General features: G+C 39.9%; 2 protein-coding genes across 4 annotated transcripts; one reads left to right on the forward strand and one right to left on the reverse strand.

Annotated features, from left to right (window-relative positions):
• Positions 1–6,462: 6,462 nt before the first annotated feature.
• Positions 6,463–12,598, forward strand: kdelr3 (KDEL endoplasmic reticulum protein retention receptor 3). Of its 3 annotated transcripts, none has more exons than XR_014601861.1 (6): positions 6,463–6,883; positions 7,631–7,731; positions 8,219–8,377; positions 9,812–10,064; positions 10,813–11,100; positions 11,161–12,598. XR_014601861.1 is itself a non-coding variant. In XM_084072708.1 (5 exons), the coding sequence occupies exons 1-5, from the start codon at positions 6,793–6,795 to the stop codon at positions 10,854–10,856; spliced, it is 648 nt and encodes a 215-aa protein (XP_083928834.1). In that variant the 5' UTR covers positions 6,463–6,792; the 3' UTR covers positions 10,857–12,598. The 3 variants fall into 3 exon arrangements, 1 of the variants encoding a protein (XP_083928834.1); XR_014601862.1 differs by having other exon boundaries at positions 10,813–11,076; XM_084072708.1 differs by having other exon boundaries at positions 10,813–12,598.
• A 140-nt stretch (positions 12,599–12,738) lies between these two features.
• On the reverse strand, positions 12,739–14,894 carry LOC311054692 (GTPase IMAP family member 7; the record flags this gene model as incomplete). Its single annotated transcript, XM_084070696.1, has 2 exons — positions 12,739–14,436; positions 14,861–14,894. 2 exons carry the CDS (start codon positions 14,892–14,894, stop codon positions 13,379–13,381), a joined length of 1,092 nt encoding a protein of 363 aa, XP_083926822.1. The 3' UTR covers positions 12,739–13,378.
• Positions 14,895–16,416: the final 1,522 nt, after the last annotated feature.

Genomic DNA, 16,416 nt, shown 5'->3' on the forward strand with positions numbered 1-16,416 from the left:
CTACTGTAATTGCAAAACACTAACTTTCACTGCAGACAATAGTGGGTATCAGATTGGTCATGTCCACAAACATTAATAGTGCATTCCTGATGAATAGCCTACCTGTGTGTCTCATAGGTGACAGACAGATTTGCAGAGTAGTCGACAGAACTTGCACAAATATGAATTTCATCCACTTTTTTACTTCTGTAAACCTGTGATGTGACAATAAAGCTGATTCTGATTCTGAGCACACAAGTTTCCATGGTGGGAGTGCTTTGAGGTGACACTGTCCTTATTTAGTTGTGTACAGTGCTGATGAAAGGCTAAACTTTCATATGAACAAAACCACAGCTGGCATTAGCCTACTGTATGCAGGTTTGCATTTCAAGTTACTTAAAATAAACAATATGATATAACCTTAACTCTTAACAAGTGACATTTCTACATGGATTATTGTAATATTATTATGAGATACGGTAAATATAATACTCACCCTATTAGATTGGTGCCCTTTTATTCCACTTAACTACACATTTGAAATCCCTTTGAATTTGTGGCTTCAGTAATTATAATTAATATCCTATCCTTCAGTCAGTGTTCAGGGCAAAGGCTCCATAATTCATAATTCTTAAGTCTCTATGTTTTGTGTTCCTTGAAAAAAATGTCCCCCACTTCTCCTTTCTTAGGCTCCTTCTTATTCCATGTTCATTTTGATGCACATATCGTTGATTTGAATATAATTATTTTTCCTCTTGTTTTAATCTTTTGCTGTCCTCTTCCAGCTCCTTCACAGACTCCTGTGTCCTATAATACTGTGCGCTCTCTCCTGGAAATGCTGTGTCAATCTCCCCTCTGCAGAGCATGTGGGTTCGAGGGGGAGGGTGGCAGGGACAGGAGAGAGGAGAGCAGAGGAGAGGAAGGGGGAGGAAAGGAGAAAAATGATTAGAAAAGAGAAAGAAAGAAAGAAAGAAAGAAAGAAAGAAAGATAGAAAGAAAGAAGAGATGAAAGGAGCTAGGGAGAGGAGAGGAGGGAAGGGTAAGAGAGGGCCTGTCACTTTCTCCTCTGTGTCTCAATAAGCTGTGGCACTGTTTTAATTACACCTGGTGCGTCCATATAAGTGAATGAGATTACATTTGTCTTGTGAATGACAGTCAACATTCATAACCTTCCACTTTCAGGGGAAAATGGTACTGCAACAGGTGAGAAAGGAGGAAGATAAAGTATGCATCGTTGAAAACCAATGGTCTGGCTATCACTGTAGTATAAAACAAGTGTCCACACTGAAGCTACACAGTAAGATCCTGGGGATTAATTTAAATCAGAGGATTTAACTGTTTACTCTAATAGGACAATAGGGTGTGCACTATTTTGCATTAGCATGGTCACACCATCACAAGGCTGGAAACAGAATCACATGTACGTTCCCCCAGCACACAGTAGAGCCATGGTATGGGATTTTTGCTGGTGGTGCAGTGAGAACGTTGACTGTCAGAGCTGACTGTCAGAGCATGTTAGTATTTCAACACAGTCAAATACACGCATCCCTATGGCACCGACAGCTCTCTGCTGAGCCTGGAGGGCACATATCCGCTCTTTTTTGTTTTTTACATAACTAATCCATACTACATTATAATGTTATGACGTTATGGTAGTTCAGAGGCTTCTTCTGACATGTTTTCTCCTGATAAACAAGTTTATTTATACTTGTTTGATTTAAACTTTTTCATTTTTTCCAGCTGGTTTATGTCATGTACTGGCGGCAGTATACATTTGAAGCTTAATTCCTACCTTCTAGGGGAGTTCCGTTTGTGATTGATATTAATAAGTGGATCTGTCATGTACTGTATGTTCCCTATAGATATAGGTCACAAATGGCGGGTGAGACTTTATCCAAGGTGATGTGTGTATCAGTGTACACATGCTGGCTCAGAACTACTATTATATAACTTGTATAGGATAAAGGCAAACGCACAAGTTCAGTAAAAGGATTGTGTGAATGAAGTCTCACATACACAGAGGTTCTTTGCCAGGTTCAGTTATTTAAAGCTTCGGGAGAGAGATGCTCATCGTCTGGAATTACTGATAATTGTTATATACAGTAGCTCTAATCTAGATACAGTAGTAATGACATGTGTAATCTTTTTTTATTTGGTTGAGTGTCTCCTTTCAATGCAAATATCAAGTATCAGAATACAGAAGCTGAGAGTGGAACTCACAACAAACTTGACACCGTGGGTAGCATAACTTGAAGTGTTGACACAGATGTAATGAAGGCAAATCAAGACTGACACTTCCAAATTGTCTTAACTGGAAACATCTGAGAAACATTTTGTTAGTCTCCAACACCATTTGAATGTACTGTATGAAATGAGCAAATCCGTTTCTATGGAAACTGATCCTTTTTGCCTCCCTCCAGATTCCCCACTGCTCTCTCTCTCTCTCTCGCTCTCACTCTCGCTCTCTCTCTCTCTCTCTCTCTCTCTCTCTCTCTCTCTCTCTCTCTCTCTCTCTCTCTCTGCTGTAAAATATAGAGTAGGGGTGGCCTCTTTTCAAATTTCTCTCTCTTTCTGAATTGGAGGGTGGGTGGGTGTCTGTCCACATATGACAAATTCAGAGTGGAACGAACAAGGGGGTGGCAGCAGGAGATACAGTACAATCTTCTAGGTAGCAGAGAATACAGAGGTAAATCAAGGACAGCAACACGAAGGAATGAAATTAAAGGAGAAATGAACTGTAAGAAAGTTCTGGAAGGACAACAGGTGCTGTTAGATTCTATGCACAAGGCATCCATGTTTTGCGGGTAGCAAATCTCTGTGACATTTTCTATTGTGTTTCTACCATGTCTATAATACATTATAAACATACTTAGCAAACATATATGCGCATGCACTCAAGTATATATATACTTCAAGTATAGATGCATTATAATTTGCTTAACAATGTACTGTATAATTACAGCTATAAGTACTCATAATGATTTATAACAATTATCATAACACATATAGATCATATTATTATGACTTATAAGGTCAATAGGCCTATTATAATACATTATACTTGCTACTTAAGTAAAGTAATGACATTCCTTGAGGTGTAGACAACAACGTTGTTCTTACTTAAAGCACCCAATGACCCCTTATAATAATGCATTATAGAAAATATTATAATGTATTACAATGTATAATGTACTAGAACGGTTCCCGTTAGGAACCATGCAAGTCGGACATTGATCAGGCCAGGAAATCACAATGGGAAAGACAGAGGAGTCAATAGAACAGAGAGATAGTACTGAACAATGTAATACCATATAATAATAATAATAATAATAACCAAGACATTTAATGCACCTTTATTACACCAATGAGCGAAAAAAAAATTTTTTTACACCAACACGGTTTATTGTCTACAAAAGTCAAATCAAATCAAGCTAGACAGATTGGTTGAAAAGTTCAAACGTTGGGCTAGAAATACATGCATGTTGACATGTGTAGAAAAACGAGAGCTTGAGGTTATTTTTGTCCTGATTTATATTTATATATTTATATTTTATCCATTGTAAATGGGTTTTGAAATCTATTCAGAACCTTGTCATGTTTGTGTCCAGCTTAAAAATAGTATATATTGTGGAACTGGCTTTTCTCTAAGCTACTATAGCTCCATGTATGTGTTCCCAACTGAATTTACAATAAAACCTTTGCTCTGATTCTAAAGTATTTATTCTCTGCTTTCAATACAAATTGAAACATGGGTTTAAAGGCCTAATCCTTAATCCAGTATTCAAACGGGTCGACCTGCTGATGAAAACAAAGACGTTGGATGAGAGACATTGTGTTACACTCAAATCCTTTTATCGGACCTTTTGATAAGTGGAATAATTATTTTATGTTCTATCCATATGGTCACTTCATGGGCACAAGGACAATTTTCCGTTTAACACCTCCCTGATGATTTGTGGTGTTCCATGGTATTCTGTTCTTGGCTCTGGTAGGAGTATTGGTAATCAATGTCGAAATATGGTGGAGACCATGTCACAGTGGACATTGCTGCCTTTTTTCTCTCATGAGGAACAGGGAGATCATGTGGCAGGGATCAGATAGACATGTATCAATTGCAGAAAACACACAGGGACCGTAGTTTCTGTGTCCTATGGCAGAGAACATCAGAGTACAACGGAACTGGAATTATTATATTTGTATGAAATAAATATGTTTGTGTTACTCTTACTTCTAGGTCATTTAAAAGAAGAGGGTTAAAGTGCTGTATCCAGGCTGCATGAATTTGAAAAAGATGAAAGCTATTAATTACAATAGTATATGAAAGCCTCATTCAACAAAAATGCAGCCTTTCACAGCTAGAGTGGAGTGAGCACTCCACTCTAAGTAGTCCAAGTACAGTATAATACAAAGCCAAGGTCATAGAAACAGAGGTATAATGGGAGTCTTCACTACAGCAGTAGATTTGAGTAAATTTGAAGTGGTAGTCTGCTGGGATTCCCAACTCTGTTATACTCAGGCGTGACTCCGTTGTATGACAAAGTATAAGCGCACCGTAGCACTGTGTATGGTGTGAAACAAATGTGGAGTGAGGCTGAGAGATAGTGACAAACAATGAGACAGTCAAGCCTAATTTACACTCTGTCATACAAAGTGACACGATGTGTCTCATTTTTCAATGTTGTCAGTTATTTTCAACGGGGTGACAGTCATATAATGATGTATACATTAGGCTTTAGTCAGTCAGTCAGTCAGACAGTCAGTCAGTCAGACAGACAGACAGACAGACAGACAGACAGACAGTGTCCATAAGACGTGTGCGTGCGTGCATGTGTGCGTGCGTGCGTGCGCGTGTGTGTGTGTGTGTGTGTGTGTTGAACGCCAGGTGATCATTTGTTTTTAACATACCCATAGCCTTATATATTCATGAGAGAATGTGAAAATAGCATTTGATCAGCACTTCAAGGTAATACATTAACAGTACTGTCAACGAGGAACAATCCCGGCAAATGAAATGGTATAGTCCCGTTGGGATTTCCCGCCAGTGTGGTGAGAGCTGACTCTGATGTAGGCAGATATTTCCTCTCTGGTGTTCCTCTAGAGGCCCTGCAGTGATTCCTGTCTGCAAACACTATGTGCATCAAACACAGGATGAAAGCAAGCAAGAGTGTTGTATGCTCAGTTAGGCTGACAGAATTCTTTTGAAGGAATTGAGTTACAGTTGGTGGAAAAAGTAATGTTTCTCATGAAGGTTAGGATCAAAAAGTGGGTGATTACATTTTCAGAAAATGTAATATTTGTGTTATTTACTGTAACAAGGCCTCGTGCAAATCCAGATTATAATCACTGGTCAAGTAGGGGGAAGGGAGGAGGAGCGAGGGACAGGGCCTTTCGGCCTGGCGGAGACAACAAGACAGAAAGTGCAGTAGACTTCATTTAACAGAACTTGAAAGGGTTTGTGGGTAAAATAGACCTTCCTTGAGGATGACTCACTGGTGCGTCATTAATGCCACGCAGAGCATCATGCCACCTTCCATTGCACGAGCGCCTGCCTGGTAGAGCAAGTTTGTAATTGCATAGCTTAGCCTACTTACTTACCCGATATTAAGGATTTAATGGCAGTGGTGGAAAAAAATAAATTTTTTACTTAAGTAAAAGTTTCAATACTTGCAATGTAGAAATACTCTGTTACAAGTAAATGTGAATTAAAAATGTACTTGAGTAAAGGTACAATTAATACATTTAAAGTACCAAAAGTAGAAAGTACTCATTATGCAGAGTGTCCCATTTCACAAGTTTTCAAATGTATAACATGTATTAAAATAGCAGATCTACAAGCTCACAATGTGTTGCATCGTGATGCATTGTGAGCTTGTAGTTCGGCTATTTTCAAATGGCCAAAATGTATATAGGGCCGAAGTGGTTAATGTAATAATAATCAAAATCTACAAAATAATAGTAACTATTTTCAATTAAAGAAAGTTTTCCAAGAATCATGCGAGTTTAGTTATTTACATAGAGCAGTGGTTCTCAACCAGTAGTCCAGGGACCACCAGTGGTCCTTGAGGGGTTTCCAGGGGGTCCTCAGCCAAATTAAGTTAGGAACCAAATTGACCCTTATATGTCTAACGGGTCCATTTGGTTCCATTTGTACACTCTCAGAGTTAATTAAACACTGATGATGATGATACAGTGTAGATTGGGACCCCCAAGAAATCAAAATGGTTGAGTCCCTGGCACATCTTTTCAAATGGTGGTCCCTGGGCTAATATGTGTCAATTTGGGGGTCCTTGATGCGAAAAGGGTTGAAAACCACTGACATAGAGGTTATTTACCGCCTCACTGACGGCAGAGTGTCGCCATCTGCTGGAATATGTGTAGTTGTACCTCTCAGCTCGGTGATTGGCGGCACACATCAGCCTAACGGACCAACCCAACTGATCTCCCCGCCCATAGAGTTATAACATATCCCCGCCCCTGGAACACGGACGGATGGAGTCAGTCTACTGTTTCTACTGTCAGCCACGTCACCGACACAACAACTTTTTTGGGACCATTCATGCGGCCGAATTTGCCTGTTGCGGAATTGCAAGGAATGTATTTGATGATCGCGAGTGAGCTTTGAGCTAGGAAAGCTCTGTAACCTAGCCTAATATAGCTTATGTTTCTCGTAACGTATAGCGCCTCTAGTTTTGTCCATCGCAGTATACTTTGGAGATTAAAAAAGACTATTAGATATTAAACGACATCAGACAACCTATTGACTACAGCGTCAAGCTTTCCAGACGTCTGTTTGTAGGGCACAGGATTTGCAAAATGAACATCTTTCGCCTAGCCGGTGACGTGTCGCATCTGGTAGCTATCATTATCCTGTTCCTGAAGATATGGAGGTCCAAATCCTGTGCTGGTATGTTGTCATGAAGTTATGTGTTGTTGTTTAAATCTAGTAGCCTAGTCGATCACTTTTTACAGAGTGATTATATATATATATAGTCACCAATAATCTTGCAGCAGAGACTTACTGTGCAGGCCATTCGTTTTTTTGAGTGTCGCTTTGGGCCCATTTATTGCTGACTTATACTGTAGCCTATGCCATTATTTAGATAGATGCTACCTATAATTGAAAGACTTGCAAATGAGCACATGCACTGAGTGACGCACTATATACTGTAGATTGAAACATTTCGTGATCACAAGTCACTATAACGTTCAGGAGAAAGCATCATAACATTGATGGTTGCAATGGTGATCAGCAGTTCTGCACTTGTGTCAGCTACGTGGCAAACCCGGACGTTGTAACTATGGCAACAGTGGCCCAAACGGACCATTAAATTGAGCTTACTTGGCAGACCTAGACACCTTTTAATATAATATAAAGTAAAACGTGATCAACTTCTCTTCTGATCATTGGAACTTGTTGCCATTGAATTGCATGAAGATGTGCATATAACTATCTATGCAAGCTATTTGAAGAATGAGCCAAAACTATCAGTCTGAGCTTGTAGAGCTGCTATTTTCAAAGATTTGTCTTTTTTTTTTTATCTTTTCAAAAGTTTCGCATATAATGACATGCCAAAAATAGAGGCCAGGGTTAATGTGGTTAAAAGTGATTTTTGGAACTTGTGTATATACAGTCCTTTTTGTCTCCCTGTAGGTATCTCTGGGAAATCTCAGGTGCTGTTTGCACTAGTGTTCACCACAAGGTACCTGGACCTATTCACTGCCTTCATCTCCATCTACAACACAGTCATGAAAGTAAGTGTGTGTAAGAGCTTAGAACACACACGCACGCGCACGCACGCACGCACGCACGCACGCACACACACACACACACTTTTTGGATGTTAGTGAAATATGCAAACTACATTTCAGAAAGGTTTGAATTATGCAATGCAAGTACTTACATGTGCACATGTAGGTACTATAATAATACACGTCATTCATCATTGTTGCATCTTAAGGAAAGAATACAAAGTACACATCACAGTGGTTCGCCCTGTGCATACAACCTTCACTCACACTCCTCGTTCCTGCCTACATGCACGCACACACAGTCGTACACACACACACACACACACACACACACACACACACACACACACACACAGCTCAGTACCGTCCCTGACTAAATGGATCTCTTGTCTACTAAATGAAAGTAATATTCATATGAATGGTGCTCTCCATGCCGACAGTATGTCAGTTCTTAACTCCATGTCTCTTTCTCTCTGCACTTTGCTGCCAGGTGGTGTTCCTGGGTCTGGCCTATGCTACAGTGTACCTGATCTACATGCGCTTTAGGAACACGTTTGACTCAGAGAACGACTCGTTCCGTGTGGAGTTTCTGCTGGTGCCTGTCACTGGGCTGTCGTTCCTGGAGAACTATGCTTTCACTCCACTGGAGGTGAATATTATACAAGTGCTTCCTCTGGTTCAGGTCAGACTACAAAATGAAAATGTTGGCCTACTTCTGACAGGCCCCGCATGACATGAGAGCTACTTTGCCTTGATGAGTTTGGGTCCCAGAGTAGACTGCACTTGCTAAATTTGAGCCCAGGACAGAAACAGATGTAAACCCCCTGTGTTACATTTGTAAGGGTTCAGAGCCAGGACATGCGATTAAAAAAAATTAAAACAAAATAAAAATTGAATGTTTTAAAGGCCAAATCCTGGATTGTTATAAATTAGGGATGTATTCACATTTGTGTTACCAAATCATAAATCAAAAGCTACAGCATTACAGCTCCAACATACTGCAAATGCATATACATACAGTACATATATTATATTATACTAGACCATACCCGGTCGACGCATCCGTGGGGGGATATGCGCACATGATCTGGCAACCCGGGAGGCGACATTCTTTCACACATAAACGCTAATAAGAAGCTGAGATTTGATGAAATTGAAAAACGGGCTTCACAGTTAAGTTCAGATGGTAATGGTCAATGGCTGTGTGCAAAATCAGAGCAATTGCTTGCTCCAGCCACTGAGGAGAACCGGAGAACCGGGTAGCTTCACCACTACAGACACCACTACAGACAGAGGTTACTAGAATTATAGTAGGATATATAGTATTAAGTATTTCTTTAATCCTTCCAAGTCAGCCATCCCACCCATGACCCAAAATTGCATTATAAAACAAAATATAAAGACGCCTAGCTGATTCAGTCGCCTGTCCTAGAGAACAAAAAAATCTCTCTACTACCATTTTTTTTGTGGTGGAGCTACCTATTTCTTTATGTTTGTATCACTCATTAGGAATTTAAAAGTTTGAACTTATGATATATTTAGTCCATGTTCTTTATCCATATTTAAATGTTAATGCTAGACCGAACAAATGCAACTAGTCGCAACTCCTTGCAACAACAGTTTTAAGGTCAGACCGCACCAATGCAACTCCTTGCAACTGCCATTGGGGATAATGGTTGCAAGTAGTTGCCTGTTGCAAGGAGTTGCATTGGTGCAGTCTGACCTTAAAACTGTTTTGTTGCAAGGAGTTGAGACTGGTTGCATTGGTGCGGTCTGGCCTTTAAGTACATCGGCAAGTCTGCTATTGTTTGTTTGATTTATTCAGCACAGATTGTAGGAAAGCTGAGAGAGAGACTACATAGGAGATGTACAGTATACACCCTAGGCCAGCAGGGGGGGTTGTGGTTCCATAGGAAAGGATCTTAACCATTGTACCATTGATAGACATCAAATCAGCTCTTCTAAAAACAATATTGGACTACTTTGATATCAGCAATCATAAAGTTACATAGAGATAAATGGGACTGCCTCCCAAAAAAGCTTACATACCTATATCCCATTCCTTTCAATGTCGCATCCCCAGATCCTTTGGACCTTCTCCATCTTCCTGGAGGCGGTGGCCATCATGCCTCAGCTTTTCATGATCACCAAAACAGGCGAGGCAGAGTCTATCACCACCCACTACCTGTTCTTCCTGGGTCTCTACCGCGCCCTTTACCTGGCCAACTGGGTGTGGCGCTACCACACAGAGGGCTTCTTGGATCAGATCGCTGTGGTGTCTGGCGTGGTGCAGACCATCTTCTACTGTGACTTCTTCTACCTTTATTTCACAAGGGGTGAGTTAGGAGGTGACAAATGAAGACGGAAAATGGAGATGAAATTGTGCTGTAATATAATATTGTAATGTAAACAGTAAAATCCTTAACGTTAATCGAGTATAATAATTTACCCGTACCGGCCTATTTGGGTCCATTTTCACACTGTCAGACTTAAATGTACACAATATAATTGTATTGTGTATGTAGGTGTTTTACATTGTGTGTAGTATTTTGTGCTACTTGGCAATACAATGTCTGTGATAATACAACATCTGGTTCTAATCAAGTAGTGTGACAGATTGAGAGCTGTGTTTTACTTGCTACTGTATAACAAAACAGCTAGAGTTGCTTAGCAATGTATATATAGTCTTGCATAAATCAGAGATATCTACCTACTTGCATGTACAATATATGTCTGTCTGGTGACATATACATTCAATAAGCAATTTGGAGATTAAAAGTATAACTGCAAAATATGAAATCAGATGTGCATAATGGTTGTTTATTCGCAATACTGAAGTAGTGAATACAAGTGAATACTACCGCGATTTCGATGATCGACTTGGCAATCACAGCTGGGATTTTATTCGTCATAACACACCCTCTTGTGTTCTTTTGCTTAAATTGCATATTGCATAGACATTTAAAAGGCAATTGTTTTATGATATTCACCTCAAATGTTATCCAATTATGTTGTAATTACAGGAGCTTTTCCCCAGTAGTAGACACAAACATCCTGTCATAATTTTCTCTCCTCTGTCCACAGTTCTTCGAGGAAGTGGAAAGATGAGCCTGCCTATGCCAGTTTAACAAGAGTGTGCCATGTGTTCAAACCGCTACCATTCTGTGCCTGCTACAGTTACACAATGGAACACATACCATACCCATCAACTATTGTCAGCGGTGGGACTAATGGTCTATAGGACCGTGATTGTGTGTAGGTCGAGATGAGAACATACACACTTTGTGTGTGTGTGTGTGTGTGTGTGTGTGTGTGTGTGTGTGTGTGTGTGTGTGTGTGTGTGTGTGTGTGTGTGTGTGTGTGTGTGTGTGTGTGTGTGTGTGTGTGTGTGTGTGTGCGTGTGTGTGTGCGTGTGCGTGTGAGAATGTTTAGAGGCTTGCGTGAATGCATGCCTACAGTAGCTGTAGTGGTAAAGCAATTGTAATGTACAGTATGTTTTTTTTATAGGATTCAAAAGTGACTACAATTGTGTGCATGTGGAACCTAGATATGATTTCAGACAGCTGAAATGGTACTGTGGGAATTGTGCATTTGTTCCTTCTTTATTTTCCCCCATGGATGCTGAGATAGACTGTCCCGTTAGAGACCATCAAATGCAGTTTGTGGGATTTATCTTGTTTTCATACCAATGCTTAAAATGCTGGACCCACAAAAAAACTGTAAATATGGTTGGTTGGTTGGTTAAAGCATATTGTACAACCCTCAGGTAGTCTAAAATACATGTCTTCCTGTACAGTAGCCTACATGTCTTTAGTTTTGACAGGGTATACTCATACCTGTATTAAGGCTATGGGTGTGTCTAGCTTTACAGATTACCCAAACGTTTTTGAATCTCAACGTTGCAAAATTTGATATTGCCAAGGGACTAGTAACCTTGTGAATGGGGAACCCATAAAAATATGTCAGAACCTGATTTTGTGTCACTGATTCAGCCAAATGATGACTAGTTGAACATTTCACTGTATTTTGATTCACTTGAAATGACCACAGTACACAAAATGCACAAGTGACTATTTTAACAATATCATTATCACCACTATGAATCTGTTTCTCATGTACAATAACTACATTTAGACCACATATCACAGGGTCTATAAGATCATCATTTGGGATTAGGGTCCGTGCCCCTAATGAAATTCAATAAGGGGTAAGTGACCTGCAAAATGATATAAGAAACATACCTACATTGCATACATTGTACTTTAAGTTTGTAACTCTGGCTGTGCCCAGAAGTATTTGTCTTCTTTCACTCCACATTGTTCGGATACAGGTCCAGTGGGCACCTAAACCTTGTGGGCACCTCAACATTAAATTGGCTGTTTTTTACTTATTGTAAAACATAATAAATTTATGCTTTGGAAATTTGTCAGAAATAGTATACATGATTTTTAACCCATTTAGACCTGAGGCCGATTCTAAAAACGCCTTCTAAATCCTAACCTAAGTTTACTAAAAAACGTATTTTCAAAAAAGTAAAAAAGATGAATGCTGCTACAGTATATCAATCTGCTGCTCTGGATTGAAAGGTAAAAAGACGGTTACAACAGATCTAAACATCATTATCGGGCCTAAATTTACCCTTGAACTTCTTGTTTATCCCCAAAATGACTGCAAGTTTTGTAACAATTTGTAGCATTTGTAGAAATATTGGCCTTAAATGCAATAAAAACATGTAGTTGGCCCCCCATTTGTAAGGCCCCAGTGTTCTCAGGGGCCCACTGTTCCAGTTACCCAATGGAATGTTCCAGTTTGCCACATCCTGTAAACAAAGTATTTTGTCTTTAATGCCAAATATTACTTACTTTTTGTACTTCATTTGTCTATTCTCTTTTGATATACAGTATGTCAAGATTATTCTTTCAATGGGAGCAAAAAGGGCTAGGCAATTTGTGATGTCATAGATAAAACCAAAGATTTGAGATAAACTCTGCAGAGATACAGTAAAACAATTGTTTACACAAACCTTTATTGTTCACTTCATACCCCACTTCTACATGTAAGTAAATCTTTAATGGCATGTTATATAATTATATTCAACATCTTGATATGTTGTAGACAGAGATTTCTGGCGCACCTTTACAAGTATGGTACATATTCTGAAATATATAGCTTTTATTAACATGGACAATGAATTTTATTGCGTGGCGTTGATTAACTTAATTGTTAAATCTATTCTTTATTCGGACCCCCATTAGCTTCCGCTGCCTCGGTTGCAACACGCTAAGAAAGACTACACGCAGTACTGTGCACTGCGCGCACGCACACACACACACACACCTCTATAACAGTATAACATCAGAGATACAGTTAAGTCATTAATCACTGACAGATGTATTTGTTGTCTTCATACTGTAATTAAGCAAACCATGTCATTGTCTCACACAGGTTAGTATCATGGGATCAGGCTAATGTATGATGTATTCCATACAAATAACACAGTGAGGGAATTATCAGCTATCTTCACTTTACACACCACCAATAAATGTTAGTGACTTATAAAAGACCATAGGCCCCAGCTTAATGCCATCTACTCCCTGATTTAACACTATAGTGAGTGCAGTCACACAAACCTTGCTCTAAAGTCCATGTCTCAGTGGAGTAGGCTTTTGCGGTGTTTGTACAACACTTTACTTCCTTCTCTGACTGCACCACTCACCACTTTGGCAGCTGAACTGACTGTCATAGGACTCGTGGCCAAAGCTGCTGCCTTCTGCACTACCTTCGCCTTCTTCAATACTACCTTCCCCTTCCCTTTGTCTTTACCCATGATCCCTGCCCCCTCTGCAGCCCCTCTGCCAAGTGCAGTCATCAGCTCACACCAGAACAGTTTCTCCTCAGTCTTCCTAGCAACCTCTATCTCCCTTCTCTCTTCCTCTTCCCTCCTTTTTCTCCTCTCGGTGCCCTTGTCTTCTACCTCCTCCGCCTCTCGCCATGTGGGCATGTCACCTCTTGCTGCCAGAATTGCTTCCCGTGCCTCTCTGATGGCTCTCTCTGCTTCCTCAAACATCTCGTTGCTATAGCAACTGCCTCCGTTCTCTGCCACCATCTTTTCTACCTTTTCCAGCAGCTGCATGACCTGCGGCTGCGGTGAGCATTTCGGCGACCCGTCCTGTCCCCCGCATTCACCGCTGTTGTCAAAGACGTGGTACCCCCCTTGGCAGCTGTCGACGAGAGCCGACAGCTCATCGCTCTCCTTCAGGAAGTCTTCGATGCTCTTCCCCTGCAGCTGGTCTCCCCATGTGAACAGCACCATGGTGAACCTGGTTGCTTCAGGCCCAAATGTGGCCTTGATCCACTGCAAGGTGTCCCTTTCCTCCTGGGTGAATCTGCCTAGTTGGATGGTCAGCAAAAATGCGTGGGGTCCCGGAGAGGCCAGTGACACACACCGACCCACCTCCGCTGTCACCGCCTGGGGAGAGACGCACGTGTTGAAGAACCCTGGGGTGTCGATTATGGCAATGCTTCGCCCATTGACCTCCCTAGTCTGCCTCTCGCACTGAGTGGTGGCAGAACACGGCGACAGTGCGACCCGGAAGGGCTTCCATCCCATGATGCTGTTGCCGGAGGAGCTTCTGCCAGCGCCCGTCTTCCCCACCAGAACAATTCTTAGGTCACCACCAGTACTGGACTCTACAGGCACCTCAGAGTCTGTGGCATCACAGTGAAACAATTTATTATCAACACCAACAGCGCTGTTATTTCCAGCAAATACTGTAAAACTGTATGTATCAATTTATTTCCTCATCATTTTATTATTTCTAGACCATTGGCCATTTTAGGATATATATATATATATATATATATATATATATATATACACGTGTGTGTATGTATATATGTATATGTGTATATATGTGTGTATATATATATATATGTGTATATATGTATATATATATATATATATGTGTATATATGTATGTATATATATATATATATATATATATATATATATATATATATATATATATATATATATATATATATATATATATATATATAATAAAACAATAGATAGCAGACCACATTGTCCTATGACTATGGACCATCGGAGTCCCATTGACAGCGTTCGTACCTTCAGCTGACGCTGCACATTCCAGTGACGCCATCCTCCAGCGAGCTCACGAGAGGACACAGCGAAGTCACAAACTATAGCTACGTTGTGTACCGTATCGGTAAATGATAATCTCTAGCCTATATCACAGGACAAAGATTCCGTAGATATGTTAAATATTTACCATTATTCTAGATACAAGCTCTGTTCTCTCCAGTATTGCGAAATAGATTCTTTCATTTGCTTTCAACCAAGCTGCGAACGGCATTCCTGGTGCTGCTGCAGCCCATGATGTCAAATGAGGAGAGATGTGTGTATGTGGTATGTGCGGACGCGGACAATTTTGGGCAGTGGTGGAAAGTAACTAATTACATTTACTCAGGTACTGTACTTAAGTACAATTTTGTGGTAGTTTTACTTTTCTTGAGTATTTCCAATTTTCAATGCTTTTACTTCTACTACTTTTGCTTCACTACAATTATTTGAAAAACTTTAGTTACTAGTTACTTTGTAGATTTTGATCATTATTAGGCTACAAACACATACAGTAATCACTTCAGGCCTATATATATTTCGGCCATTTGAAAATAGCCGATCTACAAGCTCACAATGCGTCACGATGCAATGCATTGTGAGCTTGTAGATTTGCTATTTTCAAAAGTTTTTTGGGGAAAACTTGTGAAATGGGACATGCTTAAAGAGTAGCCTTTACTTTTGGTATTTTTTGATGCCAATACGTTTGTACTTTTCTTTTACTCAAGTACATTTTTAATTCCGGACTTTTACTTGTAAACAGAGTATTTCTACATTGCAGTATTGATACTTTTACTTATAAGTAAAACATTTGAGTACTTTTTCCACCACTTATTTTGGGCGTCAGCGTATTTCATGAATCGATTCTTGAAATATAGCCTAGTTTTTGCATCATCTTTCATAAAACAACAATATATTAACACAGTTCCAAGTTAAACATTTATTTAAAGCATAAAACAAACCTTACCTATTAAAGGTACAGTGATATTTTTCGTTAAAATACGTGTTGAGCTCTATATTCTGATAGCAATCATTTATGCTGTAGAGCAGTGGTTCTCAACCTTTTCAAGCTGTGACCCCCCAAAATAATCATATTTGAACAGGGGACCCCCCTAAATAATCATATTAGAACTGGGGGCCCCCTAAATAATCATATTAGAACTGGGCAGCCCCCAAAATAATCATATTTGGGGACCCCTCTCACCCTGACAAGCACTTGGAATTGTAGGAGTTGAGCCATTACATTTAGTTTGACTCGGTTCCACAGATAAATATTGTGAAATGGCAGATCTACAAGCTCAGTGAGCTTGTACAGTAGATCTGCTATTTTCACAATTTTAGTATAGTTAGTTGATTACTTCTGATGCAGCAATGGTCTTTTTTCCATTTCATTAAAAAAAAATGAGTTATTAAAAAGGTCTTAAAAATCCTTAAATTGTCACTTTACTGTCATCTGAGGACCCCCCCAAAATCATGTGGGGACCCCACTGGGGGTCCCGACCCACAGGCTGAGAAACACTGCTATAGAGTGTTTGTTCACTAAC

This window comes from Gymnoscopelus microlampas, assembly GCF_963454915.1.
Source record: "Gymnoscopelus microlampas genome assembly, chromosome: 11".
NCBI lineage: Eukaryota > Metazoa > Chordata > Actinopteri > Myctophiformes > Myctophidae > Gymnoscopelus > Gymnoscopelus microlampas.

Excerpts from the sequence above, each read along its gene's own strand:
- kdelr3 (XM_084072708.1), top strand. The coding sequence starts at position 6,793 with ATGAACATCTTTCGCCTAGCCGGTGACGTGTCGCATCTGGTAGCTATC. Across the intron at positions 6,884-7,630 it reads GAGGTCCAAATCCTGTGCTG|GTATCTCTGGGAAATCTCAG; the intron begins GTATGTTGTCAT and ends GTCTCCCTGTAG. Across the intron at positions 10,065-10,812 it reads CTACCTTTATTTCACAAGGG|TTCTTCGAGGAAGTGGAAAG; the intron begins GTGAGTTAGGAG and ends CTCTGTCCACAG.